Source organism: Melanotaenia boesemani, chromosome 9 (assembly GCF_017639745.1).
Source record: "Melanotaenia boesemani isolate fMelBoe1 chromosome 9, fMelBoe1.pri, whole genome shotgun sequence".
Classification (NCBI taxonomy): Eukaryota; Metazoa; Chordata; class Actinopteri; order Atheriniformes; family Melanotaeniidae; genus Melanotaenia; species Melanotaenia boesemani.
The window spans coordinates 32,737,435-32,753,386 of NC_055690.1; the positions used below are offsets into that span (position 1 = coordinate 32,737,435).

At 42.2% G+C, this 15,952-nt stretch overlaps 1 protein-coding gene across 1 annotated transcript; it reads right to left on the reverse strand.

The window, feature by feature from the left end:
• Positions 1-256: 256 nt before the first annotated feature.
• LOC121645885 (cytochrome P450 2G1-like) lies at positions 257-14,482 on the reverse strand. The gene is made up of 9 exons (XM_041994646.1): positions 14,018-14,482; positions 12,823-12,985; positions 12,445-12,594; positions 5,193-5,353; positions 4,583-4,759; positions 1,202-1,343; positions 836-1,023; positions 537-678; positions 257-446 (listed from the first exon to the last, which is right to left on the reverse strand). The coding sequence occupies exons 1-9, from the start codon at positions 14,186-14,188 to the stop codon at positions 265-267; spliced, it is 1,476 nt and encodes a 491-aa protein (XP_041850580.1). The 5' UTR covers positions 14,189-14,482; the 3' UTR covers positions 257-264.
• Positions 14,483-15,952: the final 1,470 nt, after the last annotated feature.

The window sequence follows — 15,952 nt, forward strand, 5'->3', positions numbered from 1 at the left end:
CAGTAGAAGAAAAAAATAGCTGAGGACTGTTTTTAAAAAAGACCATTTTTCTTCCAAGAAGCATTTGTGCTATGACTTTAATTTAGTATATATTTTCATTCAGATAATATATTTATTGTTAGCATAAAATGAAGCATTTTAAAAGATAATACAGCAATCAACAATTCAATTAAATGTATACAAAAAAATCTATGAAAAACAAGATTATATTGTGTTTTGTACCAGCAAACATCAACTTTAAAATAAACTGTGCAGCTTTTCCTTTCACCGTGGTGTGGCAATGGTTTCATACATACGAGGCACATTGGCAAAGCTGCTGTACTCTGGAACGAGGTTGATACTATCAGGTCCACCAGGGGAAGAAAAGGTGAAACCCTGCAGGAGGGATACGGTGAAGAGGAAGAGCTCCATGCGAGCCAGAGACTCACCAACACAGGATCTTTTCCCTGTAAGAAGACACAATCAGAAAGAATAAGATATATACCTTAAAATGAAGTCATCCTGTGTGATAAGGGATCATTTCTTAAATTATTCACCTGCAGAAAATGGCAGGAATGCAGGATTTTTCTTAAAGTTCCCATTCTGATCAAGGAAGTTCTGGGGGTTGAAGGACCTGGGAGTTGCCCAATGCTTTTCCTCCTTCAGCACAGAGTGCAAGAAAGGTATAATCAGAGTGTCCTGTTGAGACAAGACTGTTTGTTAACATTCATCAATGTTCTACAAGCCAGTGGTCAGTCTTAAACTCCTGTCTTGTTGAACAGGTTGTTTTATTATCATGGCTGATCAGAGTACAGAAGTTTCACTAATAAACCACAGACTTTGGAACTGAATCTACCTTGGGGATTGTATAACCCCTGAAGGAGATGTCCTTCAGTGCACAGTGAGGGAGACTGAAAGGGCCAATGTCCAGAAAACGTTGCACCTCATGGATGACAGCATCTGTAAAAGGGAGGGATTTCCGGTCCTCCATGCTGGGACATCGATCCAGTCCAATTACAGTGTCGATCTCCTGTTGCATTTTCTCTGGAGGAGGGAAAGAAAATGTAAACACCTTAATATGTTTTTAGGAAAGACAGGATAACTAGTAAACATTCATTATTTTGACCACAGTGCATATAGAGTGGGTGTATTCTGTAAGGGAACACAGCATGTCAAGCTTCCTCGTGTCTCAGATGTCTTTGCCTTGCTTAGTGGGACCTACCCTGTATGTCCGGGTATTTGATCAGCACACTGAGAGCATATCTGATGGTGGAGCTGGTGGTTTCTGTTCCAGCCAGGAACAGATTCATTCCTGTTGAAATTAAGTTTTCATTTTGGAATTCGGTTTTTGGATTGTCTTTTTCCTGAAAAGAAATGGTGGTAAGAGTGTTATAAGATGCACATCCAATCCATATCATTTGAATACACTGAGCAGCTGGCAGCAGATCTAGGAATGAGATCTGTTAAAAATCACTGATAGCTCCAATACAGTGCAAAAGTCTTGAGCCGCCCATTCCTGACCCATTCCTATAAATTTGTTTTGGAAAACAAGAAAAAGGTGCAATGATTTTTAATTTTGTGCAAACGTAATTACAGAACAAAAGCCATAAACAGTTTGTACATTTCTAAGGATAGTAAAAAACAGTTATATCCTTCAACACTGCCTGAACCCTCCTATGGCTCTCTAACATAGACTTCAGGAATAGTTCTCCAGGCTTTTTCAAGGACCTTTCAAAGCTCTTCTTGGATTTTCTGCCCTTTGTTCCATGCTCTATCCAGATGATCTCCACTTCCATGGAGACCATTTCTCCCGTGGCCGAGTGCCAATGATCTTGTTTCTAATGGCATCATTAGACCAGTAGCTCTATGTTTTACATACTTGTGTATGAGATCTGCTTCTGCAGTTCAAAAATGACTTCTACATGGTTAAAAACAAACTGAGGTGAGCAAATGTTTGTTTAAAGTTTTATTCTCCTTTATGGTTTAAAGAGAACTGGTGCAAGATATGTGCACATAAAGTGTGTAACTAGGGACCAAACTACTTTTTGTTGCCCTGTGTCACCAGTAATCAAGGTTATCAAAACAATACTGAACAATACCTCCCACCCACTTCACAACCTGCTGAACAGCAGTGATGCCACAGATTACTTGAAAAAGTAATCTGACCACTGATTACTGATTACTTCTTTAAAAAGTAATCTAGTTACTTTACTGATTACTAAGGTTTAGAAGTAACTAAGTTAGATTACTAGTTACTTTATTAGTTAAAACCCCCCAAACAAAAAAATGACAATCGATTTTTTTTCGTATATACTTTACTGAAAGTGCATTAGTTACGAATGGTGACTTTACAATGTTTTGCAACTTGTAACTTTTAATTGTTTTTCACCTTCTATGAACATAGTCAGTCTGTTATTAACTTTGTAAATCATTCAGTGCTTCTTCCCTACCATCATATACATTAATTCAAATGAATAACAATAAAATAAAGCAACATCTCTCGTTATGGTCACAGCATTAAAGCAGCAATTGGTTTTACATAACATCTAACACCAGCTTAACACCAAACGTGGCTATGAGTGATGTGGCCTTCATCCTATGTTTATGGAAAAGAGGGAGAAGTGAACCTGTGGTTATATCTCAGTAAGAGAAGCTTCTCAAATCTCTTGTCAGATAATCTGTTCCTTTTAGGAGTGAGCACCAAACCTCCGAGACTAAAAAGTCGCTCGACAGGAGCACTAGATGGAGGTGGAGTGTTATACTTCAGGAATATTTTCTTTATGGTAGGAAACACATCCAGAACCTGAAGTTCATGCCCTGACCTTAGGTAGTCCATCTCTTTAGATGAAATAAATTGAAAGTAATGGCGGAATTTCCAATGTGAAAACGCACCTTTTTCTTCTTGTTCCATTGTTGAGCTTGTGACCATCAACATAAGTAAATACATGAGTTCATGTCACGTTCTCGCGATAACCGGACTTTAACGTCCACCTCAGTTCCAGAGGCAGCTTGCAAGTTTTGAAAATTACGGGGGAAAAAAAAACAAACAAACAAAAAAAAAAAAGCATAAGACAAATCTGCATTATGTTTTACGTTTACACATGAGAAAATAATGAAATAGTAACGGACTAATTAAAAAAAAAAAATCAATTCGGTTTGGAATAGGTTCTGATGAGGGAAGTGGAGAGGCGGACCTCCCATCATGCACCAGGGTAATAAGTTTCTATATCATATTTTTTTCTAAAGTCATGTGCAGTGAATGATTTGTGTTTGTCGATTTAAAAAAGGTCAAGTTTCAGCGAAGAAAGGTAACTGCATGCTTACGAGTACATAAAATTTCTGTACCACCGTTAATGAGAAGGTGTGTTGAGTTAGATAAATACACTTTCGTCCACGGCGCTTGATTTCAAATCATATGTGAAAGGAGTGGGGAGTGCCGAAGTAACGCAGGACGAATATGAAGAGTAACGGTAATTTGATTACATTGTAGGACATCCTAACGCGTTAGATTATATTTTGTTAAAATATGTAGTCAGATTAGTAACGCGTTACTGGCATCTCTGCTGAACAGTCACAGGAGTACGTTCAGTGAGAGACTGATACCACATAATTGATCCACTGAGCAACACAGGAAATCATTCCTACCTGTGGCCATCACACTGTACAACTCCTCCATATAGCAACAGCACCCACTGTTATATCCTAAAGTATAAAGTATTCTGATTCTGATGATTGCATTGATCTGTTGCTGTGAAAAGGGACCTGAGCATAAAGGCCATGCTTGTGGTTTACTGGACCATCTTTGTTCTAAGCCTCACCTGTGGTCATGAAATTTGGATAATGACTAAAAGAATGAGATCACAGGTACAAGCAGCTGAAATGTTTTTTCCCTCAGAGGATGGCGCTGCATGGACTTATGGATGGATTTAAAGTTTGAGCATCTAGGGGAGCTTAGAGTACAGCTGCACCAAAAGGGTCCGCTGAGGGTGTATGGATTTATCTGGTGAGGATTCCTCCTGGTCACCTCGCTCTGGAGGCTTTTTGAGCATGCCCAGGTTGTACAAGACCCAAGGGAAGACGTAGGACACACTATCCTATTAGCCTGGCACTGCCTTTGGATCCCCCAGAATCAGATGGAAAGATATTTCTGGGTTTACCACTTGACCCTGTTGCTTCCAGACTTAATTTTGAATAAGTAGAGGAAATGGATTGCTGGGTGGATCTTTCAGTGAACAAATGGGAACAACTGTAACATACAGCTTCAAACAAAATACCCTATTTAAAATCTATTCTTCGCCAATTTGCCTGTTTAGTGTAGATACAACACTGATTCATTCTTTGAGTTTGATGTTTTTTATGTTTGAATGATTCATAGTCAAAGCCATAGTAATAAAAAGAAAGAAAAACTCCACATTCCTGTGAAAATGGTCAGTCAGATACAAGAACTGGACTGACAAATAAGTAAAAAGAAAGTATCCGAAGAAAGGTTTTCCAAGTCCCTCAGAAAGCTGGAGAACATCTGATTGCTTGGAAGATAAATAAAAAGAAAAGAAGAGTGGCTCAAGACTTTTACACAGAACTGTACAAGAATGTTCTTTCCCACCTGATCAGATCGGATGAGGAAGCAGTCAATAAAGTCTCTTGGGGAGCTGGGGTCCAGAGTTGCTTTGTGCTCTTGGATCTTCATCTTGATAAAGCGTCTGACCTCCTTGACATTGCCAAAAACAGTGTGCTGGTAGCCAGGAAGATGTTCCATGAGCCAGGGGAAGATGTTGTACAGCTGTGGAAACAAATTCAGACCAAGCTGTGGGCATTTATCTCAATTTTCTGTGCACATGTTCTCTATACAGACCCATCTTCAGAAAAGTTGGAAGTTTGGGAAGTTGGTCATTTTATTCAAAGTAATGATTTTCAGTGTCTTCACTGACCATCGCTGGACTTAGAGACAAAGCCTTGGGTGGATGCTTCTGTTTTTAGCTGACTACAGAGTAGATGTGTTTCCACTTTCTTACTTATACTCCTTCACTGTGTTTATCAGTTAAAGTTTAAAATTAAACAATTAGAGATTTAAGTTTTTTTTACACATTACAAAATTTCCCAACTTCTTCTAAAATTTGATGTGTGTTCTTTGAATATGTTTAAAAAAAACATCTAACGAAACCCAAAATATTCAATAAATATTATGTGTACTTGGAGAAAAAGCTTTTACTTACCACACCCCATGGGCTGCTGAGGAACCTTAAAATTGTATTTATGATGCTAAGAAGATTCAAAAATTGCTTGTCTTCATAAGTGAACCGCTGGCCAAAAACCAAACAGCAGATCACATTAGACACGGTGTGGCTCAACAAGAAAGCGGGGTCGAACGCTTCACCTGTGAGTAAAGAGAAAAAACTAAAATTGTCTCACAAATGTTCTTACCAGAGACAAAAAATTGTTCTGAAGAGATTAAAAAATGTTGAGGAAGTCAAATCGAGTCAAATTAAAAGCAACACTAAATATCTGACTAAAATTAGTTCAATGAACAGGAGTTAGTTTCAGTTAAAAAACAATGAGAACAAATACATTTTCAGCAGTTTCTTACTAGCACATCTACTTGACAATGTAATACTTTTCCACAGCTTTGGGCCCGCCACCACAAAGGCACAATCTCCTTTGAGCAGGGAACAGCTAAAAGCAGCTGTTCACAAGATCTCAGAGGTCTGATATTAGTGTACAGAGGGAGAAGGTCAGAGATGTGCCAATCCATTCAGAGCCATAAAACCATACAAAAAAGTCTTAAAATCAATTTTAAATTTGACTGGAAGCCAATGGAAAGATACAAGAACAGGGGTTATATTTTTTCTTTTTTGGTACTAGTCAAAAGTTTGGCAGCTGAATTCTGAACCAGACTGGATAAAAGAGCCTGAGTGACACCATAATATAGACAGTTAAGAGTAACCTTGAAGTGATCAAGACTATGATAACAACCTTCGAACTAGAAAATTTCAAAGAAATTTTGATGGGTGCCAATGCGCCGGTTGCCCCGCCGCCCCCCTGGTGTGCCCACCGCGCGGCCGCCGCGAGGGAGCCAGCCGGCGCGAGGGAGACGGCGCGAGACGGAGGCAAACCCGCCCGCGAATGCGATGCCGTTAAACATCCCGTACGGCCACCAGGTGGCGCCGCAGTCGCCGCGCGTGCACGAGCGCGCTCAGATCGGTTGTCAGATGAAAACTGCCAAACATCAGCGTGATCGGAAAATCTGCAGAAATCAGGCGGCCACTAGGTGGCGCTGTAGTCATTGTTCATGTGCAGAAATGTTTACATAGGGACTTTTAATAAAACTGCCAAGTTTCAAGTTCTGTACGCCACCCAGTCCAGAGTTAGAGTCACTTCATTTTAGCGGCGGGGGGTTGGGGTGGGGGGACATCTAGATGTGTCCAGGATAGAAAAGTGACAGAGAAAAAACAAAGGTTCATCTCTGCATGATTGGAAAATCTGCAGATTGACAGGTATAAAAGGGCTAAACAGTGGGTCTTTGCAATGACAGCAGCTGCTTCCATGGCAACCATGCCCCCACCCTTTCCCCCAATCAGCAGACAGGCAGGCTCAGGTTACACACAGAGACAGAGCACTGTGAAATCACTGTGTGCAAGCCTCCAAAACTTCTTGCTGCAGAAAGCAAACCGTAATACATATCAAAATAATTCTTTCACCGTTGCGTGCAGTAGGCTTTGAGGAACACGAGGATATAAGTCGTGTCACTGTACTGCAAACAGAACTTAAATGGCAGCAGTTTTAAAAATGGTTGCATCTCAGCAGAGTCAATGGAGATTTTGCATGGGGAGAGAAAACTTTGGGTCTTTCCAAGCTCTGTAGCTCCAAATCTGTACGTCCTAGGCCAAAATGAGCTCCTGATAAATTGAAGCCAACAAAAAAACCTACGTTTTGATGTAAAAATTGTGTCTGTAGAGCAAAAACTCTGGCCGTGAGAGAACTTTGTTTAAGCATGTCTTTTTGAAGCAAAAGCTTGAGTGAGGCAGAGGGAGAGGATTTTGGCAGTTTTTGCTAAAACTTCAACAGTGATTGTGAATAAACTATAATAGATATGAAACTGCCCTTCAGACCAGTGATAGATTTATCTTTCGTGACCCGTTTAAACTTTGAGTGGTGTTTCTGGGTGAATGTATGGCTGAGCTGTAGGCTTCCAAAGTGACCTATGTTTTTGGGCTGATCTGACCAAAATCCCATTCATTCCTATGGGACCGAAAATCGCGGTTTATTGCGATTTACTCGAGAACCGCCAGACTTTTGTACAAGAAAAGTCATACCACACATGTCCCGATCGAGACGCACAGTTTGATGTAACTTTTGTGGGGGTAGAGTGAAAGCTGTAGGAGGAGATAGCCGCCAAAGTTTTGAGCGGACAAAAAAAGGCAATAGCAATATGTTGCCAATGCCTTACAGCATTGGCACCCATAATAAGGAGGGACAGAAATTACCACCTCAGATTTGCTGTCATTAAGTTAAAGCCAGATGTTAGCCATCCAGCACTTTACTTCCTGACAGCAGTTGTGGAGCACAACGGTTGGTTTAGGGTCCTCAAGATTTAATAACGTGTAAATCTGTGTATCATCTGCATAAAAAAGAAATTAAATATTGTACTATGAAAAACATAAGCCAGATAAAGCATATATAATGACAACAGAATAGGCCCCGGCATTGAGCCCTGTGGAACTCTACTTGTGACTGAGGCCACAGAAGAGGAGATATTCTTGATCTTGACTGTGTAAGTTCTGTTAGATAAACAAGAAATGAACTACTGAAGAAGAGTTCCTTGAATACTAATTAAATCAAATCTAATTTTGTTTATAAAACACTTTTCACACATAGTGCTTCACATAAAATGCACACATAAACTATGCAAAGAAAAAAAATATAAAACAGCAATTAAAAATCTACACCTACTCTTTTTCTCACACACACTCATACCCAAAGCATACCCCCTACTGTTAATAATAGGAGAAAAAGATGGTCCTGCAGACTCCAGTGGTCTTTCACAGGGTTGGTAGGGGCAACGTTTAAAGGACTGTTGGTAGGTTTTGTGTGACAATTTGTCTCTATAATTTGGGACATAGAAACTAGCTTGAAAACCTTGAAAAGGGCAGGTCAAGATGAAACCAAGGGGCGATTGTAAGATACCAGTTGAATATTGGATTGTATATGATCAGTCTGAGAGGAAAGAGAATTTAGGAAGTCCTCACATATATTTATTGTTAGTTTAGGATAGACAGTAGTTACAAGATTTAAGACATTATTAACTGGTTGAAAAGGATTCAAGATTCAAGATTCAAAGTATTTATTGCCATTTGCACAGTAAGGAAACAAGTTTCCCTAAACAAAGGAAACTCTTACATTGCCGTCCACACTGAATGTCATAAAAGATTATAAAATAAAAAATAAACAACTTTAAAAAAACTAGATAGAAGTTAAAGATAAGATAAAAAACTCTAAAGTAATCTATGTACATAAATGTGCAGTGTGCTAGATTAAATGTTGTGCCACATTCAACAATAAATGATTAGCTGTGCAAAAACATGCTGTCATGAGGTAGACAAAAAGATGCATGTACAATATCTATTATAAATAATAAGACACATAAAACAGTAAACAATATTGCAGTTACTGTGGTTGACATTATAAAAAGTCAGTGTGCAGGGTTCAGCCGTTGTTACATACCACTATCAGCTGTTAAGGAGTCTGATGGTCAAGGGAAAGAAGGAGTTTCTGAGTCTGGTTGTCCAGTGGGATCTTTGATGATTGAGGCAGCTCTCCTGTGAACTCTATGCTGGTAGATGCTCTGCAGAGAGGGCAGCGGAGTCCTGGTGATCTTGAACACAGTCTTCTCCACTCTGCAGGCATTTGCCGTCCATGACAGTAGAGCTGTCGTACTACAAGGTGATGCAGCTGGTCAGGATGGACTCAACGACACAGCTGTAGAAGTTTTTGAGGATCTTTGGTGACATGCCAAACTTCCTCAGCCTCCTCAGGAAGTACAGCCACTGCTAAGCTCTCTTCACCTGTTGTGTGGTGTTGAATGTCCAGGTGAGGTCCTCAGTGATGTGGACCCACAGATAAAGCTGCTCACCCTCTCCACTTCCAGCCCGTGGATAAGCAGTGGCTGGTGAGGGTTCCTCTCCTTCCTCATGTCCACTATCATTTCCATGGTCTTGTTTGTGTTGAGGATGAGGTTGTTGTCCTCACACCATGTCACCAGAGACGACACCTACCTCCAGTAGGCTGCTTCGTCCAACCAGTGATGTGTCCTATCACAGTGGTGTCGTCCACAAACTTCAGGATGGTGTTGTCCTTGTGGGAGGCCACACAGTCATGGGTGAACCGGGTGTAGAGGATGAGCCTGAGGACACATCCCTGTGGTGTGCAAGTGTTAGTGATGATGCTGGCTGAAGTCCTGTTCCTGATCCTGACATACTGATGCCTGCCAGTCAGAAAGTCCTGGAGCCAGTCACAGGATGAGGCGTAGTCCCAGGGAAAACAGTATGTGGGTGAGCTTGTGGGGGATGATTGTATTGAATGTGGAGCTGTAGTCAACATAGAGTATCCTGATGGAGGAGTCTGTATTCTCCAGGTGTGAGAGGTAGATGTGCAGGGCTGTAGCAATAGCATCTGAGGTGGACCTGTTGGACCGGTGGGCATACTGCAGAGGGCCCACTGTGTCTGGAAAGCAGCTCTGAATGTGGGTCAGCACCACTCTCTCGAAGCACTTCATAATGATTGGAGTGAGTGCTACAGGCCTGTTGTCATTCAGGCAGCTAGGGGGCTCTTTTTGGGGAAGGGAACAATGGTGGTAATCTTAAAGCAAGATGAACAGTTCTTTGGTTGAGGGAGAGGTGAGAATGTCTGTCAGCTCGTTGGCACATGCTGAGGGCTCATCTAGGGATGTTGTCTGGCCCTGCCGCTTTGGGGGGATTGATTCTCCTCAGAGCTTTGGTTACCTGGGCTGATGAGACAATTGGTGAGGGGGAGGAGGGTGTTGTTGTCCAGGTGTCTAAGATCCTCCTCTCTGTGTGGAGGGTGGAGATTTCAAAGCGGGTGTAAAATGTGTTGAGGTCATCAGGCAGACTGTCTGTGGCGCTGATGGTACTGGAGCTGCTCCTGTAGTCTGTGATGTGCTGCAGACCCTGCCACATGCGTCTAGGCTCAGCAGTGAAGTAGAAGCCATCCAGCTTCTCTCTGTACTGCCTCTTGGCTGCTGTGGTGGCCTTCCTCAGTCCATAATTCGCAGCTTTGTTCTCAGTCTCATTGCCAGATTTAATGCAGTGGAGCAAGCGCGCAGCATATGACATACCTGACTGTTTATCCAGGGCTTCTGATTGGGGAACTTCCTGACTTGTATGGTGGGCACAATGTTATCCACATGCTAATGTACCCAGTCACATAGTCAGTATAGTCCTGTACACTGACAGAAAAGTCCTTCAGAGTGGCTGGAACTTTAAACACCTCCCAGTCTGTAGTAGCAAAACAGTCCTGCAGTGTGCCCTCAGTCTCAGTTGTCCAGAGCTTAACCTGTGTGGTGACTGGATTTGATTGTTTGAGTCTTTGTTTGTACGCTGAGTACAGGAACAAAAAGATGTGATCCGAATATCTGAAGTGGGGGCGGGGTGCAGCCCTGTATGCACCCTTTATATTGGTGTACACATAATCCAAAATTCTTATCACGGGTGGGAACGTTTACGTGTTGATGGTATTTGGGAAGTACAGTCCATAGCTTACAGTGATTAAAGTTGCTTGCAACAATAAAAACAGCATCAGGATGAGCGGGCTCTAGAGCGCTGATGACGTCAAGGAGCTGGCCGAGCGCTGCTGCAGAGTTGGCTCGTGGAGAGATGTAAACCGCAGCCAGAAACACAGACGTAAACTTCCTTGGTAGATAAAAAAGACGGCACTTAAGCAGTAAAAACTCCACATCAGGTGAACAGTGCGGATGAACAGTCTGTATATCTTCAAAGCAACACACACACACCTTCCCCTTTCGCCCTGCCAGCGGCTGCCGTTCAGTCTCCTCGATAAATGGAGTGTGTCTGTAGTTAAACGGAATCTGGGATGTTATCTGAGAGACAGGTTTTGGTGAAAATTAGAGCACAGCATTCTCTTGTTTCCCACTGTGTTGTAATCCTGGCACGTAGCCCATCTAGTTTTTTCTCCAGAGACCGCACATTAACCAGCAAGGTATCGGTGGTCAGCTAGCACGGACTTTAAGCCTGGTGTAGAGCCTTTCCTTCTTGCCTCTCTTGCAGTGCCTTCTCTGAAGCGCTCTACTCAGGTCAGCTGGCTCACCTGAGGTCACTGCTCCAGTGTCTTGGTGGTGGTGGTCAAGGGAGCACACAATGAGTTGGAGATCTGTTAATATAAATCCACTAAATTCAGTGCTGTGAAAGTTGTCAACGTCCAGCAATGCCTGTCTGTTGTATGTAAACACTGCACAACATCACGGCAGTGCAGTATACAAAAAAAACACACACAATAAGAAGAAAAATTTGGCATTCGAGAGGGACACGAACAAAGACGTTCAGCTCGGGAGGCGCCATGTTGGATATTTTAGAACTGTGACAGTATACAGAAATAATTGAAGCAAAACAATTGGCTCTAGCTGATTTTACTGCCTGCTGATAAATTCTAAGACAGCTGTTAAATATCTTGTGTCTTTCTTCCAGGTGTCTTTCAGAGCTCCTACTCAGCTGTCTACGAGTACAAGTGTCAGTGTTCAAACAGGGCTGGCATTTGGTTCTGGGTTACCTTGCTTTCAGTGGAACCACAATATCCAGGATATCTGTGCAGGTTGAATTAAACTTAGAGATTAGTTGGTTCGTGTCTGTTTGGAGAGGAAGATTATCAATACTATCACAAAAGGGATAGGATCTATCAGACTCAGAGAAATCAGTAACAGTCATTGCGTTAACATCACAGGTTAACAGGCTGGTAAGTGAGATTTTGGGCCACTGGAAAGCAGAGTGGAGAACCTGATGCATTGATGGTCTGATACACCCAAGTTTTCTACATCTAAGGAGGTGATAGTCAGCCCTAATGTGAATACTAAATCCAAAGTATTTCCACGAGGAAGGACTCTGTCAACTATGAAAGTGCTTTTCCAAGCACTAAGTACTAAAGTATGAAAGTTATTTTCAAAAATTAAAAATACCCTGTAAGATCCAACAAAAATAAATCATGATTTTTATTCTTTTCATTCAAGTTGTTTATAGATGCATCTGCCATGTATATACTATAGTCACTGCAGCCATTGAACTTTATGGTATAATCTCTGTTGCTTATTGAAACACAGGTGTTAAGTTTGAAAGTGAAGTTAGTCAGAGGACAAATGAAAGAATCCGACCTGAAACATGCAGAAATAGTCTTTCAGATCAGCTATACTTACAATAAGTGACTTTGCTACAACTGAAAATTTACCTTTGAATGAACGTATCCGAGCCTTCAAGTGTTGGCTCTCTTCTTGGATCCACTCCTCCATCCCTTTACGTCCCATCCCAAAATCTCGTAGGGTTGTCAGAGTGAAACGGCGCAGCTGCTGCCAGCGTTCCCCATTACTGATCGCTATACCTGTCAGGACAAAGGTGAGCTCACTGACATGTAGAAAAACACTTAAAAAGCTGTCGAAAAGAGCTTTAAATAAAAAGCAAAACATTTTAAATGAAGAACAAAATGAAACAATGGTGAGTAGTACAAAGTAGATTTTGAAACCAGATAAGTCAACTTCTCTATTGCACCCGAGTTTTGGATCAACAGGTAACAAATTTGGCTTAGACAGAAAGAGGTATCTATTATTACCATATCCCTTCGTAGCTTTCTGTATAAAAGGAACTGGTGCTCTGCCTATGAATTCATCTGCCTGGTCCACCAAGGCTTCTTTCACTGCATTGTACCCCACCAGTACAACCACCCGCTGCCAGCCCAGGTATAATGTCATCACAGGTCCATGGGTTTCACTGAACTAAAAGCACAAAAGACAAAAACAACCATTTGCTTTTGATGTACACAATGAAAGGTTTTGACGCTCTTACCCATTAGATCTAATGGGTAAGGGCGTCCAAACTATTGACTGGTGGTGTGTTCATTCTGCGATGTACGAGTAAAGGTGTGCACACAAATTCAGACCTGAATAACAGAAAATGCATTTTTCTTAAGCTGTCATAATAAACCCTTAAAATGCAATAATGCACATGTATGCATGTTATGTACTTCCTTCTGTACTTCCTGCGAAGCCTGGGATCTTTTAACATCTGCAGGAAACTCCTGTGGATGTTCTATCAGTCTGTGGTAGCTAGTACGCTTTTTATGCTGTTGTCTGCTGGGGGGGTAACATGACAAAAAGGTGTGCTAACAGACTGGAAAAACTCATCAGGCGGGCGGGCTCTGTGGTTGGCATGAAGCTGGACTCCCTGGTGACAGTGGCAGAGAGGAGAACACTAAAAAAAACTACTGGCTATTGTGAATGATGCCAGTCACCCTCTGCACACTGTCATCAGTGCACAGAGAAGCCTGACCAGTAACAGGCTGCTCCTCCCCAAGAGTAGGACCAACCGGCTCAGAGACTCCTTTGTGCCCCGAGCCATCAAACTGTACAACTCTGCATTAGGCAGGAGGGGGAGAAGGAGGGGAGAGAGGGAGGTGTGCAGTCCGCCTGATACAACACATGCACAATAACCCATACAAACAGTTGCTATAACTTATACGTGCAATAGTGAACTGGGAATCTGTACCACCTCTACTGTGTGCAATGCTTGTTTATATTGTTTTATTTAACTTATCTTATTGTTATTTATTGCATTCTATTTGTGCTTTTCTTGCACCTTGTTGCCTCTATTTTGCTTTGTACCTGTATATATTGTGTCTTGTGCTTGTCCTGCTTTACTGTTGGTGTTGTATTGCTGCTGGTACCCAAATTTCCCTGAGGACTCTCCAAAGGGATTAATAAAGTATTTCTATTCTATTCTATTCTATTATATTATATGTTGAGACTCACCTTAAGAAAGCTTTCAAATGGTCTATTCTTGTCTATTTGCGGCAGGTTTCCTATGAGGGGAAAAGCAAAGGGTCCCGGAGGCAAACGATACTTCTTACTGTTTTTAACAGTAAACAGCCACAGCAGAGCAAAGATCAGCCCAGCTAAGATCACTGTAGCAGAAAACTCCATAATGTCTCCACAAGTTTTGCTCTTGTGTTCTCCTTTGTTCTGTTTTCTCTCTCTCGTGGTTATTGGCTCTTATATCTGAATACTGTTCATATATAACAGGGATTTGGCAGGAGCAGAGCAGTGGGGCACAGGTGAGTCATGTGACCTGCTGCAATCCAATGCACCCTCACCTGATTATCAGGAAAAAGAAAACATTTAAAAAAAAAAGTGGAAAGTCACTCTGACTGCTGAACATGTTGCAATAAAGACAATAAAATGGGGACATTTTGTTTTACTTTATATGGAAAAATAACGAGAAGTCTGAATGTATTTTATTTTCCACTCCTAGTCTTGTCAGTGTGACATTGTCAGATTTTGGTTTTCTGGTCTCAAGTTTAAACAACAAATGAAAAATCTGGGAGTTACTTTTCACAGTTGCACGAAATTCAACAAACATTGATTCTGTTGTCAGAGAAAGTTTCTTTCAGCTCTGTCTTCTGGACAAAGTTAAACCTCTTCTCCAAGAAAAAGATATTCATGGTTTTATCAGTTCAAGATTATTGACATGCACACCATGTTGGTAGTTGTTCCTCAGCTAGAGGAAAAGGCTTCTACCCCAGTGCTTTTATCTCCTCACTGGCTCCCAGGTCTGTTTAGAAGTCAGTTTAATATTGTATTTGTTTTTTAGCCATAAACAGCCTTGTCTCATCTTATTTCACAGATATTCTTATTCATCATATAGGGTACTAAGGTCTTTAAATCACTGCACCTTAAAAGTACTATTGTTTAAACAATGGCCCCCAATTTACTCACCATTGTATACTTGGTACTTCTCTAAATTTGATCTTAAACTTATTTATTGAAAGTGGCTTCATAGTAACACTGTAATGTAGTGACATTACAGAAACTAGCTCTAGGGACGTGGAATGTCACCTCTCTGGTGGGGAAGGAGCCTGAGCTGGTGCGCGAGGTTGAGCGGTTCCGGCTAGATATAGTTGGACTCACCTCGTCACATGGCTTGGGCTCTGGAACCACTGTCGAGAGAGGCTGGACCCTCCGGATGCTGTAGGGCTGTCTTGGCTGACACGCCTCTGCAGCATCGCATGGACATCGGGGACAGTTCCCCTGGACTGGCAGACTGGAGTGGTGGTCCGCCTCTTCAAAAAGGGGGACCGGAGGGTGTGCTCCAACTACAGGGGGATCACACTCCTCAGCCTCCCTGGTAAGGTCAATTCAGGGGTGCTGGAGAGGAGGGTCCGTTGGATAGTCGAACCTCGGATTGAGGAGGAGCAGTGTGGTTTTTGTCTCGGTCGTGGAACAGTGGACCAGCTCTACATTCTCTTCAGGATCTTGGAGGGGGCATGGGAGTTCGCTGAACCAGTCTACATGTGCTTTGTGGACTTGGACAAGGCGTTTGACCGTGTCCCCAGGGGACTCCTGTGGGGGGTACTCCAGGAGTATGGAGTGCCTGACCCCCTTGTACGAGCTGTCCAGTTCCTGTATGGCCGGTGTCAGAGCTTGGTCCGCAACGCCGGCAGTAAATCAGAGTCATTTCCAGTGAGGGTTGGACTCCGCCAAGGCTGCCCTTTGTCACAGATTCTGTTCAGAACTTTGATGAACAGAATTTCTAGGTGCAGCCAAGGTGTTGAGGGGATCCAGATTGGTGGCCTCGGGATTGGGTCTCTGCTCTTTGCTGATGATGTGGTTCTGTTGGCTTCATCAGGCTGTGAGCTTCAGCTCTAACTAAACCGATTCACAGCCGAGTGTGAAGCGGCTGGGATGAGA

What these genes read in the sequence shown, in the direction of transcription:
- LOC121645885 (XM_041994646.1), bottom strand. Translation starts at nt 14,188, where the DNA reads ATGGAGTTTTCTGCTACAGTGATCTTAGCTGGGCTGATCTTTGCTCTG. An exon ending in CATTTGAAAGCTTTCTTAAG is followed by an intron (nt 12,986 to 14,017) that starts GTGAGTCTCAAC and finishes TTGTGCTTTTAG; the next exon opens with TTCAGTGAAACCCATGGACC. An exon ending in TCGGATACGTTCATTCAAAG is followed by an intron (nt 5,354 to 12,444) that starts GTAAATTTTCAG and finishes CTTTACTCACAG; the next exon opens with GTGAAGCGTTCGACCCCGCT.